Source organism: Archocentrus centrarchus, unplaced genomic scaffold (assembly GCF_007364275.1).
Source record: "Archocentrus centrarchus isolate MPI-CPG fArcCen1 unplaced genomic scaffold, fArcCen1 scaffold_120_ctg1, whole genome shotgun sequence".
NCBI lineage: Eukaryota > Metazoa > Chordata > Actinopteri > Cichliformes > Cichlidae > Archocentrus > Archocentrus centrarchus.
The window spans coordinates 52,063-74,156 of record NW_022060166.1 but is presented as its reverse complement, the minus strand read 5'-3'; the positions used below and the strand labels follow the sequence as shown (position 1 = coordinate 74,156).

General features: G+C 41.9%; 2 protein-coding genes and 1 long non-coding RNA gene across 6 annotated transcripts in view; all 3 read right to left on the bottom strand.

Annotated features, from left to right (window-relative positions):
* LOC115775402 (calcium-dependent protein kinase 2-like) overlaps positions 1-22,094 on the bottom strand; it is a 45,056-nt gene that overhangs the window by 17,612 nt on the left and 5,350 nt on the right. Inside the window, exons 1-3 of one of the 3 annotated variants that reach the window (XM_030722936.1) lie at positions 8,622-8,872; positions 8,054-8,302; positions 7,515-7,763 (exon numbers count right to left, since the gene is read on the bottom strand). In XM_030722936.1, coding sequence (XP_030578796.1) covers positions 7,515-7,763; positions 8,054-8,288 — 484 coding nt within the window. In that variant the 5' untranslated portion in view covers positions 8,289-8,302; positions 8,622-8,872. Of the gene's footprint in view, positions 1-7,514; positions 7,764-8,053; positions 8,303-8,621; positions 8,873-22,094 lie in introns of those variants that run through there. The other 2 variants (XM_030722935.1, XM_030722937.1) reach the window with 2 other exon arrangements.
* LOC115775403 (serine/threonine-protein kinase pim-3-like) lies at positions 5,007-6,794 on the bottom strand. Of its 2 annotated transcripts, XM_030722939.1 has the most exons (5): positions 6,515-6,794; positions 6,206-6,424; positions 5,920-6,100; positions 5,576-5,749; positions 5,007-5,490 (listed from the first exon to the last, which is right to left on the bottom strand). In XM_030722939.1, the coding sequence occupies exons 2-5, from the start codon at positions 6,383-6,385 to the stop codon at positions 5,399-5,401; spliced, it is 627 nt and encodes a 208-aa protein (XP_030578799.1). In that variant the 5' UTR covers positions 6,386-6,424; positions 6,515-6,794; the 3' UTR covers positions 5,007-5,398. The 2 variants fall into 2 exon arrangements, with proteins under 2 accessions (XP_030578799.1, XP_030578798.1); XM_030722938.1 differs by having other exon boundaries at positions 6,206-6,794.
* Positions 13,616-20,844, bottom strand: LOC115775405 (uncharacterized). The gene is made up of 6 exons (XR_004019314.1): positions 20,804-20,844; positions 19,948-19,989; positions 19,701-19,862; positions 19,438-19,608; positions 13,970-13,995; positions 13,616-13,808 (listed from the first exon to the last, which is right to left on the bottom strand). It is a non-coding gene; the product is annotated as an uncharacterized LOC115775405 (long non-coding RNA).

The window sequence follows — 22,094 nt, the reverse complement described above, 5'->3', positions numbered from 1 at the left end:
CTAGGCTGGATTATTGTAATTCATTATTATCAGGCTGTCCTAAAAGCTCCCTGAAAAGCCTTCAGCTGATCCAAAATGCTGCAGCTAGAGTACTGACAGGGACTAGAAAGAGAGAGCAGATTTCTCCCATATTGGCTTCTCTTCATTGGCTCCCTGTTAAATCTAGAATAGAACTTAAAATTCTTCTCCTCACATACAAGGTCTTGAATAATCAGGCACCATCTTATCTCAAAGACCTCATAGTACCATATCACCCCAACAGAGCACTTCGCTCTCAGACTGCTGGCTTACTTGTGGTTCCTAGGATACTTAAGAGTAGAATGGGAGGCAGAGCCTTCAGTTTTCAGTCGCCTCTTCTGTGGAACCAGCTTCCAGCTTGGATTCGGGAGACAGACACCCTCTCTATTTTTAAGATTAGGCTTAAAACTTTCCTTTATGATAAAGCTTATAGTTAGGGCTGGATCAGGTGACCCTGAACCATCCCTTAGTTATGCTGCTATAGGCCTAGTCTGCTGGGGGGTTCACATAATGCACTGTTTCTCATTCACCTTATTTACTTTGTTTATACTCCACTCTGCATTTAATCATTAATTGATATTAATCTCTGGCTCTCTTCCACAGCATGTCTTTCTCTCCCCTCAGCCCAACTGGTCGCGGCAGATGACTGCCCCTCCCTGAGCCTGGTTCTGCTGGAGGTTTCTTCCTGTTAAAAGGGAGTTTTTCCTTTCCACTGTCGCCAAGTGCTGCTCATAGGGGGTCGTTTTTGACTGTTGGGTTTTCTCTGTATTATTGTAGGGTCTTTACCCACAATACAAAGCGCCTTGAGGCGACAGTTTGTTGTGATTTGGCACTATATAAATAAAATTGAATTGAAAAATTGAATTGAAAAGGCTATAAAATTGATATTAGCTAGATAGTCACTAACTGAAGCGCACTGGAGGACGGCAAGAGGACCTGGACAGTCTGCGGACTTATATTGACGAGTGTTTCGAGCAAGTCGTCATGGGTAAACCAGACAAGACCCGACTCCCTAAGGCAATAAAGGAGCTCCGTCCATCAAGAGGAGGCGCCCCGAAGATTCCCCAGAGATAGCTTCTCCACAAGCGATATGGTGGATATTTTGGAGTCCATAGACAAGAAACTGTCCAGTTTCGGCGCTCGCCTTTCTGGAAATTCTCCACAAGGAGTTTCAGCCTCTCCGTGAGTCTATGCCGCGCAAGAGGGGGGCGCCAAAGCGAAGTGGGGAAAATATTTCTGTAGTTGCATTTTCTGTAATTAACAGCTGTGTATATGATATAAGAGGCACGGCGCTAATTAGTGTACCCTGTGCTGCTTCCACCACCACCACACACACACACACACACACACACACACACACACACACACACACACACACACACACACACACACACACACACACACACACACACACACGTTCACAAAAGGCACTCCAGGGTCCTTTCAAGAACGCGCTCGTTCGCGACTGTTTTCATTTGAATCAAATCCATAAGAGCATGGGAATAATCAATCAATGACTCCTCTTCAAGTTGTTTACGATTAAAAAATTTGCGTTGTAATGAGATTCTTGAATGCATGCAACCATAAACCTCTTTAAGGACATTAAATATAGTTTCCACACTCTCCTTCTGGACCGGTGGTAGGAATTTAATTTCAGTCCGGGCAGCACCCTCTAAATGTTCAAAAACAATCTGCGCCCGTTCCTTTTCTGTATTCCCTCTTGTTTGTACATAGTCTCTGATCAATTCAATCCATTCATCCAAAGGTAATGACTCTGCACTCTACAACTTTCCAGAAAATGGTGGCAGTTTTCTATCCTGCTGAACATAAATAACAGGCCTGTGTCTTACAGTCTCTGAAGCTCCTGTAGATGTCGACGGCCTTTCTGAGTCCGTAGCCACTGCTCTTAGAGCTGCCAGCTGGCTTTCAAGGTCCTTAATTTGCTGCGACATGGCCTGCTTATCAAACTCCTCCCTGGCTCCCACGCCACTGGATGTGTCCATTTTGATGCCTTGTCACCAGCAAAAAAGTCCCACTCCCACTGCCCCTGCTGTCCTTCAAACTTAACCGTACACAAAAAATAAAAAAAAAGGTCACTTCACTTATTCGTTTGCCAAACAACGCCAAATGTTACAGGTCCCGTGGCCAGAATAAATCACAAAAAACAAAATGCATGTTAGCGCAATGATAGCGTTTATTATTACACAGATTAAGGGGGAAAAGGTTCCCTTCTTGAAAATCTTTTCCATGCACTGTTAATCACATACCATTTGACCGGAATCAAAACACCACTTCAGGCAGTCATATCCGCATAAACACTGCAACCGTTCACTGCAACCTATCTGATGCACTCCTTTCACTGCAATTCAATCGCATGCAAACACCCAGGTACACTGCAAACGGAATCGGGTTTTAGGATTATCATTAACAGCAAACATGGAATAATTGTCTAGACAGGGAAGTGACCCAAAAACAACACAAGACATACAACAAAAATATATAGAATAGTTAGTCCGCCCTCACATATACCAGGAAAGAACACAGCTCAACACTGGGCGGACTAACCAAAAAAGAAAACACAAAACACCAAATAAAAAAGGACAGCAGGTAAGCAGTGTAAGCTGCAACGTCTCATGAGCCCACACCCTGTCACGGCAAATCCTGTAGGACATCGAGTGTGGCCATATGGCGTCGAACCCCACGCCCAAACAATCCCACTTCAATCTTTTGCGCTCCTAAAAGTTGTGTGGCCCACGATCGCACACCCGGAGCATGTAATGCCAAACACCCCCCTGGCCATCCACTGGAAACTGGCACCTCCCAACAACACCGCCAGCTTCCCTTTTATTGAGGCTTAAGCCAGGGAAAATGCGACCCCTTGTGGTACCACCTGTTACAAAAGCATAAAAATATTCTGACGGATACACCTGATACTGTGGGGGAGGCGGGGGGCACCAAACAATCGCACAAACCAAACCACAGTAGTGTGATTACCACCAGATTGTGATTATAGTGATCGTTCTGGTGGCTACAGCTGATGTAAGGAAAAAATAGCAGCTGACATTCTCTGCACAGCCAGTAAAACCACACAGACAGTGGAGGCGTGGAAAAAACTTGTCAGTGATGATCATGCCTAAAATTTTCATTTGATCTCCGTTTTTCTTCTTACTTCTCCTCATTCATGCTGGTTGTCATTTCGATTTCTGCAGCCGTGAAATCAAGTGCGCATGACCTTAGGGATATCAAATGTGCACACTGTGAACTTTCCCTGCGCTGTGGTAGATTTTAAATTGCAGTGAAATAATACAGGCGCAAGCAGCGATAAAAGCAGCTCCTGTTTGCTAAATGCAGTGACAGCAGAGCTGCGAAAGTGAAGCGTCTCAGCCCGGCGCGGCGCCTTGCGATCAACCGCTAGCTAGAACATTACACACACGCACAAAACGCACCATCCGCATCCTCTCAACGTTTACTGTGTTCATGTGTGCAGATCACTTATTCATGGACTTATAAAATACAAGACTTCTATGACATAACTTACCGACTGTCTTTAAATGGGACAGGAGGAGGGGAGGTGAAGGAGCACAGGGGCGCCTAATCAGCACAGCGCCTCTGTTATTGATCATGTCATATGCACACCTGTTAAATACAGAAAATGCAACTACAGAAATATTTTCCCACATCGTTTTGGCGCCCCCCTCGTGTGCGGCGCCCCTATGCATTGCATATAGTGCATACCCCCTTTTTGTGCCACTGGCCCCTCCCAAATGCCCGCACTCCTCACCCTATCTCTAAGGCAGAGTCCAGCCACCCTTCAGAGGAAGCTCATTTCTGCCTCTTGTATTCCTTATCTTATTCTTTCGGTCACTACCCAAAGCTCGTAGCCATAGGTGAGGGTAGGGACGTAGATTGACGCTCAGCTCCCTTTTCACCACGACAGACCGGTGCAGCGCCCGCTAGCTGGGCATATCTTGACTTTATTTGCGCATGCATGTTCAGAAATAACTGTGCATTTGTGAGCTGTAGTGGTTTAATCTGACTGGTTTACTCACTGTTTCTGTGGAGACAGCGCTTTCTTGTTTTCACACTGTGGTCAGTTGCATGGATAGACTAGTGGATCTCACTTTTATGGCTCATTTGTGCTCTTGGGGTGCCATCACGCCATTTTGTGGTATAGCAGTGTAATAACATATTTACAGCACTTCTTGTAGCACTGGGCCCAATTGTTGACCACTTGTGTTTGATATTATTTTACAGATGCTCAGCAATTCTGTATGCTGAATAATAATTATTATAATATATATATATATATATATATATACACAAACAGCTTATTTACTAGTCTGTAATTAGGTGCATAAATCCCATATTTCCTAAAAAGCCTATGCCCTCTAGATTGGATATGGCACACACTGATACTTGTCCCACCTTCCTCAATGTCATGGATATGACATAGTTTTTTGTTTGTTTATAAGTTCTTTAGTGGGAGAGTATGGTTAGAGGTGACTAAAATGTCACAATGCAGTCTGAGTTACATATATTTGAATGAATGAAAATCCATGTGTCTGTAATGAAAATGATTCGTTGAAATTCTTAATTTCATTTCAGTTTTCAGTGTTCTTTGAAGATTATATCACTTGATTATGAAAAAATAAATGCTCTTCATTAACATCAGTATGAAGGTGGACTCGATGATTGAGCAGGAAGTAGTTACAACCTTAGGGTTAGAATACAACAGTTGGTGCTTATTGTGCAGCTCTGATTTTTTAGTTGCCATGGTAGAACAAAATAAAAACTCAGATCCAAAGATTCAAAAATCCCAATAAAATTAGAAGGCTTGATTAGGCTTACATGTGTGTACATGAGTGCGCAAATGTATCTCTCTAGAAGAGAGATACATTTTTACACCATGTGTAAAAAATACATAAATAAATAAAATGTAATATAAAAGAATCCTCAAATTTTTTAAGTTTATTACAAGTATTCTGATTTCTACAGTTTATTTGTTAATTGATTATTAATAACCAGAGCCAACATTCGGTTATTAATAATCAAATAATATTAATAATCAAATAACATTAATAAATCAGTAGAATAACTTGATGGAACTCCTGACCAGCCCAAGCTCTCTCTGAAGACGAGGAAAAACTCCCCTGACTGATAGGAAGAAACCTCGGGAAAGGCAATTCAAAGAGAGATCCCCCTTTCCCTGGATGGCTGGGGGGTTACAAGAGTTCCAGGACAGAAAATGACGATTGATGTAAAGTCCCAGTTTAAACTTTTGACTGGTACTGGGCAATTTGAGTGAAATTTAGACTAGTCCAATTAAATAGCATCAATCTTTTTCTGTCAAAAACATTTTGTTGTCTATATGTATGGCCGTTCACCTGAACCAGCGGTGAAGCAGGAGGTCCTCCAGTATCGGGCGCCTTTTGGGGTCCAGGTCTAAACACATTTTCAAGAAATCCTGGCAGTCTGCAAAGAAAGAAGAAGAGAGATGAGGACAACAGTTCCAGTGATCCAAGTGATAAGTGAATGTTGAAGTGTGAATTTTTCTTACTTTCAGACAGCTCCTCGCTAATTTCTAAGAGCTCGTTGAGGACCAGTATTGTATCAAAGAAGGGTCTTGCATGGAGTGTTTCATACAACACCGCTCCCAGCTGCCACACTGTGGTGGGTCCAGGCCTATAGTACTGGCGGAGGTACCATTCTGGAGGGCAGTAAGAAGGTGTGCCTAAAAAACATACACAATTATAATTTCTTTTGTTAGGTTGGCCCTTATTTCAACTCTTGTTCTGATATAAGAATGAAAGCTTATGTTGGCATTATATGCATTTTTAAGGAGTCAAAAACAAAAAGGCCCAGATTGGTGCATCTGTGAAGAGAAGGAACAGAATATCTTACCAGAAAAAATGCGGTACCATGAGCGTTTCTTAAAAAAGCAGCTCATTCCAAAGTCAATTAGGCGAACACGAGGCACATCTGAGCCGGTCTCAATCAGAATGTTCTCAATCTTGATGTCCCGGTGAAAGATGTTTTTATCCTCGAGTTCTTTTGCAGCCTCAATCAGTTGTTTTAGAATGGCCTGGAAAAGATGATAAATTACGATGAGTCAGTGGATTAACATTTCTGTTATACTCTGTGCTTTGATTCAATGCTGTACAGTATAAGGCTCTTCCAGGAAACTTACCTTGGCTGTCTCCTCTGTTAAAGTACCTCCATTTTCCTCGATGTATTCCCATAGGTCCACAGCAGGGACAGGTCTCTCCATCACCAGGATCAGCTCCTTGCGCAAATCGAACCAATCCAGCAAGGACACGGCTGCTGATGTCCTCCCTGATCGTGGTGTTTCAGGTGTAAGTTTGAGCATAGTAGCCACTTCCACAGAGATGCGCTTCCCATTCTCATCCTGAAACATGGCAACAAAGTGGATGATGAGGAACAGACAATCGTTCCACAGTGCAATGATGTATAACAGATTTAAGTGTTGCATACTGACCTTTACTTTGCAGTGGACATTACTCCTTGGAATGTGTTTGATAGCGACCTAAAAGACACAAACAGAGCATTGGTTAGCATTTCCAGAAATCTGGAGCTTTCTGAGCAGAAAGCTCCAGATTTCTGCCTCACTAATATTAATTTACGTTTCACTCACTGAAAGCAGCCACGGCCTCAAGAATATGAAAATTTAACAAACTTTAAATTGTATAAAAATTAATCACCAGCAACCAGCATGGAAAATAAAAACACACATGCTCTTATACCTGAGAATACCTGAAAATACTTACTGGAAATTTATCTTCTTTCCTGTAGCCAGCAAACACTGTTCCACACCCTCCTTCTCCAAGTTCGTCCTTCTCAACATATTTGGCTTTAAATTCACCTGAACAGACAGACACAGATTTTGTTTTAATACAGCTATAACATGAATTATTCTATCCTGTACCCTAAATATTAATTATATTCTTCACCTTAACATGGAAGCAAAGTTGCTTGCTACTTACGCCTTTTTGCAGCCACTATTTTTTTGGTGCTACGTTTGGGTTTCTTTGGGGGTGACTCTTTTCCATCACCCGTGGCTTTCCTCTTGCACACCTTTTCTTTTACATCAGTGGAGATCTCTAAAATTGCTTGCTCCCCATCAGTGTGCACATGGTGAAAAAGTTTAATTTTTTTTGGTTTTTCTTTTTGGCATTGTGGTTTTTGGATCTGTAAATGACAACAATACAGTGGTGAGAAAAGGGGCTCAACATCAGGACTGGAGGCATTTAGAAAGGCATCAAATTCTAAATGAGTATACATTGGTCAAATTAATTTTCTCCAAGAATAAATTTGTTGCACCATTTGAGTGCATGAAATCTGCTTTGTGCCAGTGAGTTTCTGTTGGAACAATCTTCTGCCATTGCAATTGTCCAAACTAGACACTCAGACACAAATATCTGAAACCTAGATGTCCATCTGTACATTTAATCTAATGCTTTCTCAGTAAATGAGCCTACCTTTACTGGTTTCCACGGAGGAGGATGCTTGCTCCTCGTCACTGTGCACGTGGTGAAAAAGTTTAATTTTTTTTGCTGGTCTGGATGATCCCTCATCATCATCCGAGAACTTCTGCTTTTGTCCTCTGACCATGCATGGATCATCAGCTGAGATCCTGGAAGGATGGGGCAGCTCAGCGACCCTCACTCCTTCAACTTTGATCTTCTTTTTGCCGTTGGTTTTTCTTTTTGGCATTGTGGTTTTTGGATCTGTAAATGACAACAATACAGTGGTGAGAAAAGGGGCTCAACATCAGGACTGGAGGTATTTAGAAAGGCATCAAATTCTAAATGAGTATACATTGGTCAAATTAATTTTCTCCAAGAATAAATTTGTTGCACCATTTGAGTGCATGAAATCTGCTTTGTGCCAGTGAGTTTCTGTTGGAACAATCTTCTGCCATTGCAGTTATCCAAACTAGACACTCAGACACAAATATCTGAAACCTAGATGTCCATCTGTACATTTAATCTAATGCTTTCTCAGTAAATGAGCCTACCTTTACTGGTTTCCACAGAGGAGGATGCTTGCTCCTCGTCACTGTGCACGTGGTGAAAAAGTTTAATTTTTTTTGCTGGTCTGGATGATCCCTCATCATCATCCGAGAACTTCTGCTTTTGTCCTCTGACCATGCATGGATCATCAGCTGAGATCCTGGAAGGATGGGGCAGCTCAGCGACCCTCACTCCTTCAACTTTGATCTTCTTTTTGCCGTTGGTCTTTCTCTTTGGCATCTTGGTTTTTGGATCTGTAAACGACAACAATACAGTGGTGAGAAAAGGGGCTCAACATCAGTACTGGAGGCATTTAGAAAAGAATCAAATTCTAAATGAGTATACATTGGTCAAATTTTCTCCAAGCGTAAATTTGTTGCACCATTTTATCAAAAAACAGAATGCCTCAGTAACTGATTTGATTAGATATGTTGGATTTATAGTATTTGCATTTACGTACAAGATTCAAATGTTTTGCAAGTTATTTATATGTTAAAATGAAGGCCAGTATGTTTTGGAAATGTGGGTTGTGTGGTTTAGAATATTTTACATGGATTGTTTTTTTTTACTTACTTTTCTCTCCTGAATCTTTATCTGAACAAGTGAATCTCGATTCAAACCCCTTTATCTCTTGTCTGAGTTTGCAGCAGTATCTACAGACTTTAGAACCAGAATAAAGAATGTTGCCACCTTTGATGTTTCGTTACATCGTTACATATTAGTGACGTCATTACATTCTGTCACCGACCGACTGCCAGTACAGTTACCATGGTGATGTACCTCAGTAAAAAGTAAAGCACCTAAAGACTATGCTGTAGTAACGCGAGACTTCAACGTGAATCTCGGCAGTCTCGAGCTGAACCATTGATTGTTAAACATTCTAGTGAAGTTAATATTTTTTGCCAGCTTAGTTATAGACAACTTTAAAGATGAGTGATTGTATCACTTCCTGTTCCTGTTTCGGAGCACAGTGTTTTGCTGTCTGTTAGCTGTTATATCTGTATAACTCGATTTATCTGGATAATAACATATTTAGTGTAATCTTCACCTACTTTAAATAGCATACTCTTTGCTGAATCACCTGTATTCACAATACTCACTTTATTTGTTTTTAGAAATTCGCTAGCTTAGCTCAGCTAGTAGCTTAGCCCTTAGCCGACTCACTACCAGCATGGCTTCTTCTCCTGTCTCTCCTGCACTTTCCTGCTCTGGGTGTCACATGTTTAGTTACTCCTCGGCCTCCTTTAGCAGTAACGGTACTTGTAATAAATGTAGTCTGTTTGTAGCTCTGGAGGCCAGGCTTTCTGAACTGGAGACTCGGCTCCGCACCCTGGAAAATCCTACATCTAGCCAGGCCCCTGTAGCGGGTGCGGACCATGGTAGCTTAGCCGCCGTTAGCTCCCCCCCAGCAGATCCCGAGCAGCAGGGAAAACAGGCCGGCTGGGTGACGGTGAGGAGGAAGCGTAGTCCTAAGCAGAAGCCCCGGGTACACCACCAACCTGTTCACGTCTCTAACCGTTTTTCTCCACTCGGCGACACACCCGCCGAGGAACAAACTCTGGTTATTGGCGACTCTGTTTTGAGAAACGTGAAGCTAGAGACACCGGCGACCATAGTCAAATGTCTTCCAGGGGCCAGAGCAGGCGACATTCATGGAAATTTGAAACTGCTGGCTAAGGCTAATCGTAGATTTGGTAAGATCGTTATTCACGTCGGCAGTAATGACACCCGGTTATGCCAATCGGAGGTCACTAAAATTAATATTGACTCAGTGTGTAACTTTGCAAAAACGATGTCGGACTCTGTAGTTTTCTCTGGGCCCCTCCCCAATCAGACCAGGAGCGACATGTTTAGCCGCATGTTCTCCTTGAATCGCTGGCTGTCTGAGTGGTGTCCAAAAAATGACGTGGGCTTCATAGATAACTGGCAAAGTTTCTGGGGAAAACCTGGTCTTGTTAGGAGAGACGGCATCCATCCCACTTTGGATGGAGCAGCTCTCATTTCTAGAAATCTGGCCAAATTTATTAACCCTCCTAAAAACTGACTACCCAGGGTTGAGACCAGGAAGCAGAGTTGCAGTCTTACACGCCTCTCTGCAGCTTCTCTCCTCCTGCCATCCCCCCAAAACCCCATCCCCATAGAGTCGGTGCCTGCTCCCAGACCACCAAAAACAAAGCTAAAATCAGCAAAAAGCTATTTAAAGTCTTATTCAAATTGAACATTTCTGTAAAGGCTATGGACAGAAAACCTGACTTTTCCATGGAGTGACTCTTAAAACAATTTATGTGAAAATACAGTTTTTTGGAACTTGCATTTCTTTCCCGATACACACAGTTCAGCATATTTTCAAATATCTGCAACTACCCAAGTGGTTACTCTTTCTGATTTGAAGACTTTGATTGTGAAAGATTAAATTTGTGTTTTCAACTTTGGATTAAATAATAAATTCACCAAATGATATTGTGACTCCATAGCAGGCATGTGTTTCACACATGCTGTACTATAAGTAACAATTAATGAGTGAAACTTTGAAGTCATACAACAAGGGTCTTTATCTAAATGGGCATTTTTCCATGCATCCCTTCATGCTGATAGTTTTATGTTAGACTGATACAGCTCTGTTCCTAAATAAACCACTGTAAAACACACATCTGGAAATGCTGGAAGATGTTGATGGTTCTTATCAGCTTTGCAGAGTGTAAATGCTGCTTTTACTCATGTTCCTGAGTCCTGATGAATATACTGATGTCCTGCTATGAACAGGATTTAATTCTGGACACTAACTAAGCAAACAATTTCCAATGTAGCAGATGTGGAGTAATATTAACATTTATTCAATTCAATTTAATTTGATCCAATTATAATCAGTCAGTTGCTGTGGGGCTGACACAGCAACAGCACAGAGTTCTGAGGAATTTATGGAAAAATCCCAGGGGGTTCCTCACTGGGATGACCCTCAAACAGGGAAGGAGAATGAGCAGGGGGTTCCTCACTGGGATGAACTTTAGATAGGCAAAAGGGTTCAGCAGGGGGTTCCTCACTAGGATGACCCTCAGATGAGGAAGGAGATTCAGCAGGGGGTTCCTCACTGGGATGACCCTCAGACAGGGAAAAAGGTTTAGCAGGGGGTTCCCCACTGGGATGACCCTCAGATGAGGAAGGAGGTTCATCAGGAGGTTCCTCACTGGACTGAACCTCAGATGTCGGCAGACTTTGGAAAGGGGTTTCCTCAAAGAGAGTGCAAATGTGCTTCTTTGCTACAACAGCAATCGTACTGAGCAGCTTTGGTGCAAAGTTTGAAATGCTGTTGAGAAGAATGTCGAGTGGGATTTGCTCTCTAATTTCTGTCAAGATGGTCTGGACCACGTCATCTCTGATGGAGCTGGAGAAGATGACCTGGCTTCCCATTGCTGTGACAGTCTTGGAGACCTTATCCAAAGTTGCCTTTGTCAGACTGGTGCAGAGCATACTCAGACTCTTGGATGCCATGTTCAAGAGGGGTTTGGGAGGAAGCTGCCAGAAGCCCTGCAGGACTCGTGGAATGACTTCTATCACCACTTCCTCTGCGGTGAGCAGTCTGGAGGTCTGGGTTTCCTGCTGCTTCTCTTTGAGCATCTCAATGTATGTTTTGGCCATGCTGAGGAGTTTAGGATTTCTGTAGATTAAGGTTATATGTGTTGTTTTAAACCCAGAAATAGTGACACACGGTAGTTGAACTATTAATGATTGTTTGTCAAATGGGACTCACTAAGTTTTTCACCAGGTTTTTCTAAGTGTTGGTGGTGGCACAGGTGGAAGACATGGCTGATGCTGTGAGATTGGCATCATCACGTCTCTCCTTCCCTTTAACAGCTTGGTCCCTGCTGTGCTGGGTGTGGGTATGTATTTCAGTAGAGGGTAGTCTGGAGGAGGGAGTACTGCTGGCTGATGTGGTGCTGGAGGCAGGTGTGCAGATGAGATGGAGGTAATCTTGGTTATGGTGGATGGTTGTTTTGTTGCATGCAGATTGAGGATCCTTTCTTGCTGATGGATGAAGTTCCGCACAGTCTTGATGTTAATTTTAGGGAGAGGAATGCCTGCTTTACTGACAGCTGGATCTTCCATCAGAATTCGGTGCTGGATTCGCTCGTGGGCCTTTAAAATAGAGTTTTTCTCAGGACTGATGCGAGAGCCCTGAGGTGAGTGCAACTACAAAAGTTTAACCAGAGTGTACATTAACCTGTTGTTCTGAGCACTGATGTCATGTTGTGCTGGTGCATAACGCTTGGCCATCTTTACCTTCTGTATTAGGGCAGCATCAACGAGGTCATCCCTTTTACTGTGGCAACAGAGGGTGTTTCCCCAGTGGTTCCTGTATAGCTGGTTAAACTTTTGTGGCTTTTTGTCATGCACCTCCACTGTATTCCAGGCTTCGAGGACCTTGTTCCTCTGCTCAGTGGTAAGTGATAGCTTGTCCTCTATATGGCCAATCTCCATAAGCACAGAGCAGAACACTTCCAGTTTTTCAAATCCAGGAAGGGGGTTTGGACTTCTATGACTGACTAGATTGAAGAAGCATAATTACACTATGGAATCCTCATCAATGATCCTACAACAACATTCTTCTTGTTGAAGTCAAAAAGTACTATTTTCTTGGTTTTCATAATCATCTGTGCGTGCGTGTATGCCCACGTTTTGTAGTGAAATGTATGAGTCTGTCGTGTTTTTTAAAGCAGATTTGTAAATGAAACGTTTAATACTAGTTTTTATTTAGTAGCAGAGCTGTTTCACTGAGTGTGACAAAACATCTCAGTCTGGTGGAAACAGAGTTGCAGACTCTCAGCCTTTTCTGACCGTTCCACACAGTTTACCCAAAGCACGATTCAAAGTCACAACAGAATATCACACAGGATGAAATAGCGTCTCCGTGTTGTGTATACGCTAATAATCAAATAAAACATCTTAACTGTGAAATTTCTACACAGTTTTCTTCAACAGATTTGTAGTTATCTTGTGTGTGGTCCACATTCATTCTGTAGTCATGAGTATTCTGCTTCTCATGCCTCAGGTTTTATGGTCCAAACACGCTGAAGTAGGTGTGTTGCGTTGCCTATACTTTGTCGATGTCCACACCTTTCACGTTGTTCTGAATGCTGATATTTTGCAGATGTGGTTCAATCTGAAATATTTCCACATTTATTCTGTAAATTGGACACATTTAAAAAAAAAATCCCTATTCACAACACTTGAGTCATTTAAAAAGACAGCGAGCAGGACCTGAGTCTGGTAGAAAACAGTGCTCTCCGTAACACTTTATGAGGACCAAATAGATTAAAAATATTGTTCTTAATGTAAAAATTTCAAAGAATTTACAGATTTGAGCTAACTCTTTGTAACAACACTCTGTTACAACTGTTGATGTATATTGTTTATATTATTCACTTTTGTATGTGTGCATATGTGCTTGCCTGTATGTATATATATATTTTTTATATTATTGTTACTTTCTGTTTATAGAACACAGGGACCTGAGGACAGGACAACTAGGTTTAAATCAGATACAAACAACAACAAAAAGCAGGAAGATGTTTTAATGGTAAAATTTCAGACTTTATTCAGGTCAGTGGTGTTTTTCTTTCACATTTAAACATTTTCTCTGACAGTATTTGAAGATCCAAATGAAACACAGACACTGGGTGACCGTATGGTCATAACTCAGTTGTCTCCTTCAAAAGCTCCAAGCTGGTGAGCAAATCCACAGCTACAGCTTTAGTCGCAGCTCTGGTTGGAAAAAAAAATTGTTTTATGAATAAGTATAATACATATAATAGAAAAATTTAGTAAAGTACAAGAAATCAAGTGATCCTTCATTTGAAGCACTTCCAAATGAAAGGTGAGTGCAACAGAAACACACAGCATTTCTTTTAAAGAGGAACACTCACCAATGCATGCTCCAACTTGTTACAACCTGTAAACAGTCATGCAGAAGCACAGTGTGAATACTTCATTTACTTGACATTCAGAGATGAGGTGTGTACAATTTTCTATATGTCTCCAAGTTTCTGACAGTTTTAATATTTTGTTGAATTGAATTTACTGGTATTTAAATCACTGCATGATGCAGAAGTTTCTACAGAAGTGGATACATGTGTTTAAATGGGCCGAGGTGCTTTCACATGGCACAAGGTAACCAAAATATTCATTAAAGGTGATCACACACCGCAAACTGTGTTTAAAGGTGTTCTGCATGTGTTAAATAAACAAACAGGTAAATAAAAAGGTCTATAAGATCTATTGTGATTCCACAGGGAACTAAAGCCTGTTTCCATTAGGACCTACTCAGCGCGGCTCAACTCGGCATTTCCATTAGGTGCTGGTACCAGGTACATTTTTAGTACCCACTCAGCCTACTCATTCTACTTAGCAACATGGAGCTGTGACCTACACACACCCTACCTTCCTTAGACACAGACGTACATGTTTTGGATAAGATAAACATATTCATCCCTGAGAACAGGAAGGCCATAAATAAGATAAACATATTTCCCAAAGGCCGTGAAGTTAGTCTGGTGACCACTGGTCTCCATTCGGTCTTTCTAATTTATTTATTTAATTGTCTATTACTTGCTTTAGCCACTATTTAGTTATTTTAATTCAGTCACTATTTTGATCCTTTTAATTTGACTACTGATTAAATATTATTTGATTCAAGTATTAATTGATCATTTAATCAACTACTATTTAGAGCTTTGAGTCAACTGCTAATTAATCATTTATTTCAATTATTATCAATTCAATCGTCTGATTTATTCACCATTTATTTAATTATTCAATTGATTAATTTTTGGATTTTTACCCGAAAACATTATACTTTTGTTCATAAAGTAAAAAGAGTGAAAATAAGACCCAACAGTTCCAAGTGGGTAGCATGGTGGCAAGGTGGTTAGCACTGCTGCCGATTCCACCTTGTCCCAGACCTCTAGCTGTGTGGAGTTTGCATGTTCTCCCCAACACGCAATTACTGGGGTTAGGTTAACTGGTCACTCTAAATTGCCCGTAGGTGTGAATGGCTGGCTCTGTGTTGGCCCTGCGACAGGCTGACGACCTGTAAAAGTGTACCCTGCCTGCAGTGTGTCAGCTGGGAAAGGCTCCCGGCTGCCCCCTCCCCCGACCCTGAAAAAGGTTAAGTGGAAGAAAATGGATGGACAGTTCTAAGCAATCCAAAAATGTGACATTGAAAAACAACACTGGCCAGGGAGTGTTGTCACTAGCGGAGTCAAGAACCTGGAGGCATGCAAACCAACACCGTGGTTGAATGAGGAGGTGCTTGGTGGGAGATGAGACAAGAAATGAGAAAGTTTATCATGAGGTCACCGAGCTAATTGCTGCTCATGGGTACCATCGCACAACACAGCAGTTTTGGGTCGCATACAAATTATGTCACAAGACTTCTGCCCCCGTTGCTATATCGACTCCACCCACACTTAGGTGGTCCTCAGTTGTAATGGAAACAAAACAAAACCATGGCGAGTTGTGCCGAGTCGACCCATGCTGAGTAGGTACTAATGAAAATGTAACATAAATAAGTTGCCTCATGGAAAAATGTAGGAGCACAATGTGAGGATAGAAGGGAGCTCAATGGATGAGATCAGGCTCTGGTCTACTTTACTTTTTTATTATTAAGAGTATAACAGCACACCTGAATCCCTGGTAACAGTCAGGTTGCTCTGTGGGAAATGTAGTTTGTAGGTTTTGACAAGGAAAAAGAATGTGTGAGAGCTCTGAGCTCAGAAGGAAAAGGGGCAAAAATAAAAAAAGTCCATCACTGTGTCACATTTCCCACATGATGATCAGGCCAGTGTGGATTTAAAGGAAACTCAAGACAAGTGCAGAGCTGACTTGGAAATGAATGCTCATTGTATCCTTTCCCACTAAATTAAAAAATCCAGGTGCTGCAGGTTTTGTGTGTGTGTGTGTGTGTGTGTGTGTCTGAGGAACTTCAGTTTTAAAGTTGTAAAATCTTGGTTGAATTTGACAACATTGAGATACTGTGAAGGAGCTCTGAGCCGCATCCTTCACTTGATAGGTGATGAATCATTTTATATCTTTGATATTGCCTGAAGATTTTGATATCTCAAAGATTTGGTTAAACCATATACTAGTGAATGATGTGAGCACTGATTTGATATATTTAAATGTATTTAAGGTGTTGATGGTTTTAAAGTAATTAGTTATGGCAGTTATTAACCCTTGTTTCTTCCGAGGTCCATTTCTGATTGCTGGGGGGTGGTGTTTTCATGAAGCCCGCACATGAGGACTTCCATTCTTAATCAATGGATTGGACTGAACCATGGAATATGGAAGGCAGGGAAGGGGGTTATTTTGCCATGGGGATTTTGTTAAAATGCTTTCTATTATTATTTAGATTTGCGCTAGTTTTGGTAGGATGCTCATGTTATTCATTTTAGGGTTTAAGACAGGTATCTTATGAGATATTGTGTACATAATTGTAAATATCTTTGGGAATGACTCCCCTGTAGTTATAAGGAAGGTAACCTATAAATAGAGGGGGTTTTTGTTTTTTTTTTTTTAACTGGAGCCATGGGGTGGCCATCTTGACAAGGGTTGTGTTCAGCAAAAACCCCACATGTGGTGTCAGGAGTGGGATTGAGATGCTTCCATTTTGAGCGTGTGGAGATCATCAGGCGGGTGAAGTATGGGACCTAAACAGCTGCCTAAGCCCCAAAAAGGAGGGGAGGTTCCAGAAGGGAATTTAGAAGAGACAGCTACAGGGGGAGCACCTGTGATTGTGCATCTTAGGGATGAGTTGCAGTCATCATCAGATTTAAATACTTTAACTGCTTTGTTGAAGCAGTGTCTGCAATCTCAGGTAGAGTTAAGTGATAAGTGGGACCAAGAAGCTATCAAGCAAGAGAGGAGATGGCGACAGATGCAAGTTCAAGTTAATAATCTCAAGGATGAGGTGGAACAGTGAGGCGAGCCCCAGCCCCATTTAGAACCCCCTCCACAGTCCGCTGTTACATCAGTTCTACAACCTCAGGACCAGTCTGTGCCAGTAAGTAGGGGTTGGGCTCATGCCACTGTGCCCAGGCTAGAAGAGGGGGATGACATTGAACAGTATTTAACTACTTTTGAACGTCTGGCAGTTGCTTATCAATGGCCAGAGGAGGACTGGATAGTGAGACTGGTGCCTCATCTCACTGGGAAGGCACGGGCAGCTTATGTGGCCATGGCGGCAGATGATACTGGCGATTACAAAAAGTTAAGGAAGCCATTCTAATTAAATATGAAATTAATGAAGAAATATTTAGACAACGATTCCGGGATCCTGATATACGGCCAAATGAGACACCAAGGGAGTTTTATAATCGACTTAAAGATCTTTACCAAAAATGGATACAACCTGAGAAGAAGACTAAAAACAGGTTGGTGAAATTCTTATACTGGAGCAGTTCTATTGCTCCCTTTCTCCGGAACTGCGTGTCTGGGTCAAGGAACATGACCCAGAATCTGCACAAAAGGCAGCCCAGCTGGTGGAGACATTTTTGGCAGCCCGGCGAGGAGCTAAAACCTTCAGATATGAAGTGCAGCAAAAGTCAGCACCTTCAAGGGGTAAGCCAATGGGGAGTGGGGGCGGTGGTTCTGGTTTGGAGGTAGGGTCAGGTAAAACCAATGACAAGAGTTTTGTGGCTAGTAAGGCCAAGTCTGTAGCAAAACCAGTCTGTTATTACTGTGGTCAGGAGGGACACATCAAGCCAGAGTGCCCAGCTAGGAAGGCCAAGGCAGCCTATTTTTGTACAGTACCATGACAAGGACCTAGTAAATATTGTTTAGGTAAACAACAGGTGGTCACAGTCAAGGTGAATGAGAGGCCAGCCCAGGCATTGCTGGATACTGGTAGTGTCCAAACTTTGGTGCACCCATCTTTGCTTACAGGCAATTGTAAGTTGGAGGAGCAAGGTCTAAATGTTTCTTGTGTTCATGGGGATCACCATTTATATCCTACTGCAGTAGTATATATTAAAGTGGCAGACCAGACCTATTTGCTGTCGGTAGGAGTGGTTAACACTTTAGCTCACCAAGTTATCCTAGGTCAGGATATCCCCATTCTTCAAGAGTTGGTGCAGTCTTGTAAACCAGTGAATGTGGTAACTCGATCCCAAACACAATCACAGTCCCAGATATTGAGAGAAGTGGGGGAGCAGGGTTCAGCAACGTCAGACAAGTGGGTTGAGGATCAGGGCTTAATGGCCCCTTTATCAGCTAAAGTTCAAGTCAAAAGCCAGAGTCAACGGCAGGGTATTCAAGACATAGCTGAGGAGAAGCTAAACTGTCTGTCAGAGTTGCCCTATTTCAGTGACATTTCTTTGGGAAATGTAGTCAAAGAGAGGAAAAGTAAAAGGCAGAGGAGGCAGGAGAAAATGTCAGGTACTATCTGCCGTATGTCAGAAATCCAGCCAGACCAGGGAGAATGTGACACCAACTCGTCCGTTAGTTTTCGACAGGAGCAGGTACAGGACGAGTCTTTGCAGGAGGCTTTTGAGCAGGCAGTTTCGGCACACCCAGGCCAGGTAATTGAGGAGGGGTATATTGTGTGGGAAAATGTGCTTTATCATAAAAATGCTAAAGAAAGTGAGGAGAGGTTGGTGGTTCCTAAATCCCACAGAGAAGAGGTGTTAAAATTGGGCCACAGTATTCCCTGGGCAGGACATTTAGGGTTTCAGAAAACCTATGATCGTATTTCCAGCAGATTCTACTGGCCGGGTCTGCATACAGAGGTACAGATGTATTGTCAGTCTTGCCCCGAATGCCAGCTTTCAGGGGATAAAAATATTCCAAAATTTCCTTTGCAGCCATTGCCAATCATTGATGTTCCCTTTAGCGGGATTGCAATGGACGCGGTGGGCCCCTTGGAGAGGACGCAGGCAGGAAATAGGTATATTCTGGTCATGTGCGATTATTGTACAAGGTACCCTGAGGCTTTTCCACTTAGGGATGTTACTGCTAGGCAGATAGCGTATGCCTTATTGCAGCTGTTCTCTAGGGTGGGCATTCCATCAGAAATCCTTACAGACCAGGGTACCAATTTTCTATTAACACCCTTAAGCAGGTATATAGATTATTAGATTATTATTATTACCACCCCCAGACTGATGGCCTGGTGGAGAGATATAATCGGACTCTCAAATACACTGATACACTGAGTGCTCACATCTTTTAAAAGTAGCAGTTATTGAAATAATTCATCTTTAATAGTGCAATCATCAAAACAACTTCAAACTGTTCAGTTGTATCTAGTTTTCAAAAGTTTTCTTTCTTTTAGGGAATCCCAGCTTGTTAACATGTTGGATGACATATTCACACAGAATGAGTTTAAAGTAATACTTACATTCAGTCGCCTCCACTCTTCCATTGAAGCACCGAACTGTAGAATAATGGTTAAATGACCAGCTATGTGGTTTCACACATTCCACTCTCTTTTCCTCACCAACTGGTATGTATACAGTTCCTACAGATATGTACTGAGGATTGTCATCAGTGTTCACAGCACAGAAGGCAGCTGGACAAAAGAAACAACAATAAAATTAAAATTTATCCCCAATTCTTTCAGAGATGGATACAATAAAAATATCAATGCTGAAGTGTTTATACCTCTGCAGACGGGTAAGTCTGACCACATGCCACTCCTGATACACTTCACTGTAGCTGGACCCACTAGTTTGTATAAATGTTGGCACTCGTATTTCAAAGAGAATCTCGTAGTTTCCGTAATAACACCATTAGGAATAACAGGGAATTGTCCACAATTGTCAACTGAAATGAAAACACAAATGTTTCTGTGGCTGAGGCGATCCACCGAACAGCATCAATCAATTCAAGGATAAATTAATGTATTTACTTGCTATGAAACGAAGGGACGTCTCTGTCTGTTCTGAGGAGTCTGAAAGATACAAACTAGTTATTTTGCTTTGGGATATTTGATATTTGTCACAGTACGTGAGTGGACTGTGTGGCTTGTGTGAAGATTAGGATGCAGATGCAGGACTCAGGAGATGGCAGGTATGAATGAAAATAAGTGAGCTTTTATTGAGGCAGAACATAAGTGGCAAATGAACCAAGTTAAAAGAACAAACTAACAAATGAACCTAAACTGAGAGCTAAACTAGAAACACTACAGATACACAGAGCCGGGGAGCAGAACATAGCCATAGAGACAACAATGATCCAACAAGGAGAAGGCTGAGACCACAAATACACAGAGGGATTATTAGAGACCAGGCAATAGGTGAGGGGCACAGGTGAAACTAATTACACAGACGAGACAAAGAAGTGAAACTGAACACAAAGCACCAGGGACAAGAGGCTGTCAAAATAAAACAGGAAACAACTAGACAAAGACAGAAACACATCAGACCAGAGACATGACAGAGAGACAGGACAGCCACTAGAACACAGACACACAGGGGAGACAGGAACAACGGGAACTAGGAATCAATGTGTAAATAGCAATAACTAATAAAGAGAGGAACTAAGATGAATAAACAAACCCAAAACGAACTGGGAACATAACGGAGAACTCGGTGAAAACAGAACCTACACAAAACGGAACACAGCCCGGGGCACACGGCTCAGGACCATGAGAATATTTGATTATTTTCTCTCTGTTTCTTTGTTTTTTTTTTGTTGTTGTTAACGCGGATATCATGCTAGAAGATATTTAACACCCAATGAGACAAAATATAAACAAAGCCTACCGGTATGCCCTGGTTGTGTTCCACTGCCAGCAGGTGTCGTGTTGTGACACTTCTGTTCCTGTCACTGTGGATCCACCATGTCCAGCACCCCGTAGGGTTTCTGAAAATACATCACATATACTGCATACACTATATATTCAAATGCTTATTTATTGATTTTCTTTCACTAATCATTCTTATTCATTCATACACTGATAGATTTGCTTTCTGGTTTATGTGCCATAAAAATATTCTTTCAAGTGTCATGTGATCAGTTGTTGTTAAAATGATTGATTATTGCCAATTGATAAAAAATGAATTCATCAGTGAATATCTTTGCAAACTGTCACTTACTGCATGTTGGGCCTGTTGTCCACAGTCCAGCTTCACAGATGATGGTATTTTGCCCACGTTAGTGTAAGCATCTTCACAGTGATACTGCACTTGTGAACCTGCAGCAAACACCTCCTGGTATCCCTGATTAATGATGACTGCATGGGGGATTTTAGGAGGCGCACTGCACGCACTGATACTTTCTGTTAAACAAAGTAAATCATGAATAAAAACAGAAAAATGTGCTCATTAACTCACTGGAGTCAAACATTAACAGACTTACTCTCACAGACTGGTACAGGGGACCAGTTTCCATTTTCACAGGTAGTGGTGGTGTTCTGGTTTTTGTGCTCAAATCCTGCTTCACATGTTATCCTTAATGTACTTCCATCCTCATACCAGCTGTTCAAGTTTTCAGGGTACTTTGCATTGCTAATAGTTGGTGGAAGGCAGGAGCTTTCACCTGAGGAAGAAAAAACAGAGTCATCATCATAATTTTAACAGAACAGGATCTTTCTTAAATGTGTTCAGGACCGGGTGTAATCTAATCAAATTTATCACTGACCCCAGCCTCGAACCCCCACCCTAACCCTATGTGTCTGTGACAAGCAAAAAGCTGGGGGTGGGGTGGGGTGTTGTTGTTGTGTTGTTTTTTGAGCAAATGTGCACGTAAAAGGTTTTTGACACTTTTTTGTTGTTGTCTTCTGATTGGCCTTGACCTCTGAGGTCAAGAATATTTAACTTTAAAACTTCCTAAATGTGAACAGCAGCACGTTTGCCTGCATTAAAAACTGTACAGTTAACTCAGAGAAAAGTGTTTCCGTCACAAAGCAGAAGACTGGAGAGAAATACCTGTGAAAATAATGAACAAACCCCCAAAACAACAACAACCCTTTATTTTTCCTCACAGGTTTTCTAAAACCTTGGGTTACACCTCCTTCTTCAAAATGACCATAATATTATTTTACATATGACCTTA

Bases quoted from the DNA above. Each gene is read 5' to 3' on its own strand.
- LOC115775403 (XM_030722938.1), bottom strand. From the start codon at position 6,508: ATGCAACACTTAAATCTGTTATACATCATTGCACTGTGGAACGATTGT. The intron at 6,101-6,205 runs GTAAGTTTCCTG...CATCTTTTCCAG, and splicing joins TAACAGAGGAGACAGCCAAG to GCCATTCTAAAACAACTGAT. The intron at 5,750-5,919 runs GTAAGATATTCT...TATGTTTTTTAG, and splicing joins ATGGTACCGCATTTTTTCTG to GCACACCTTCTTACTGCCCT.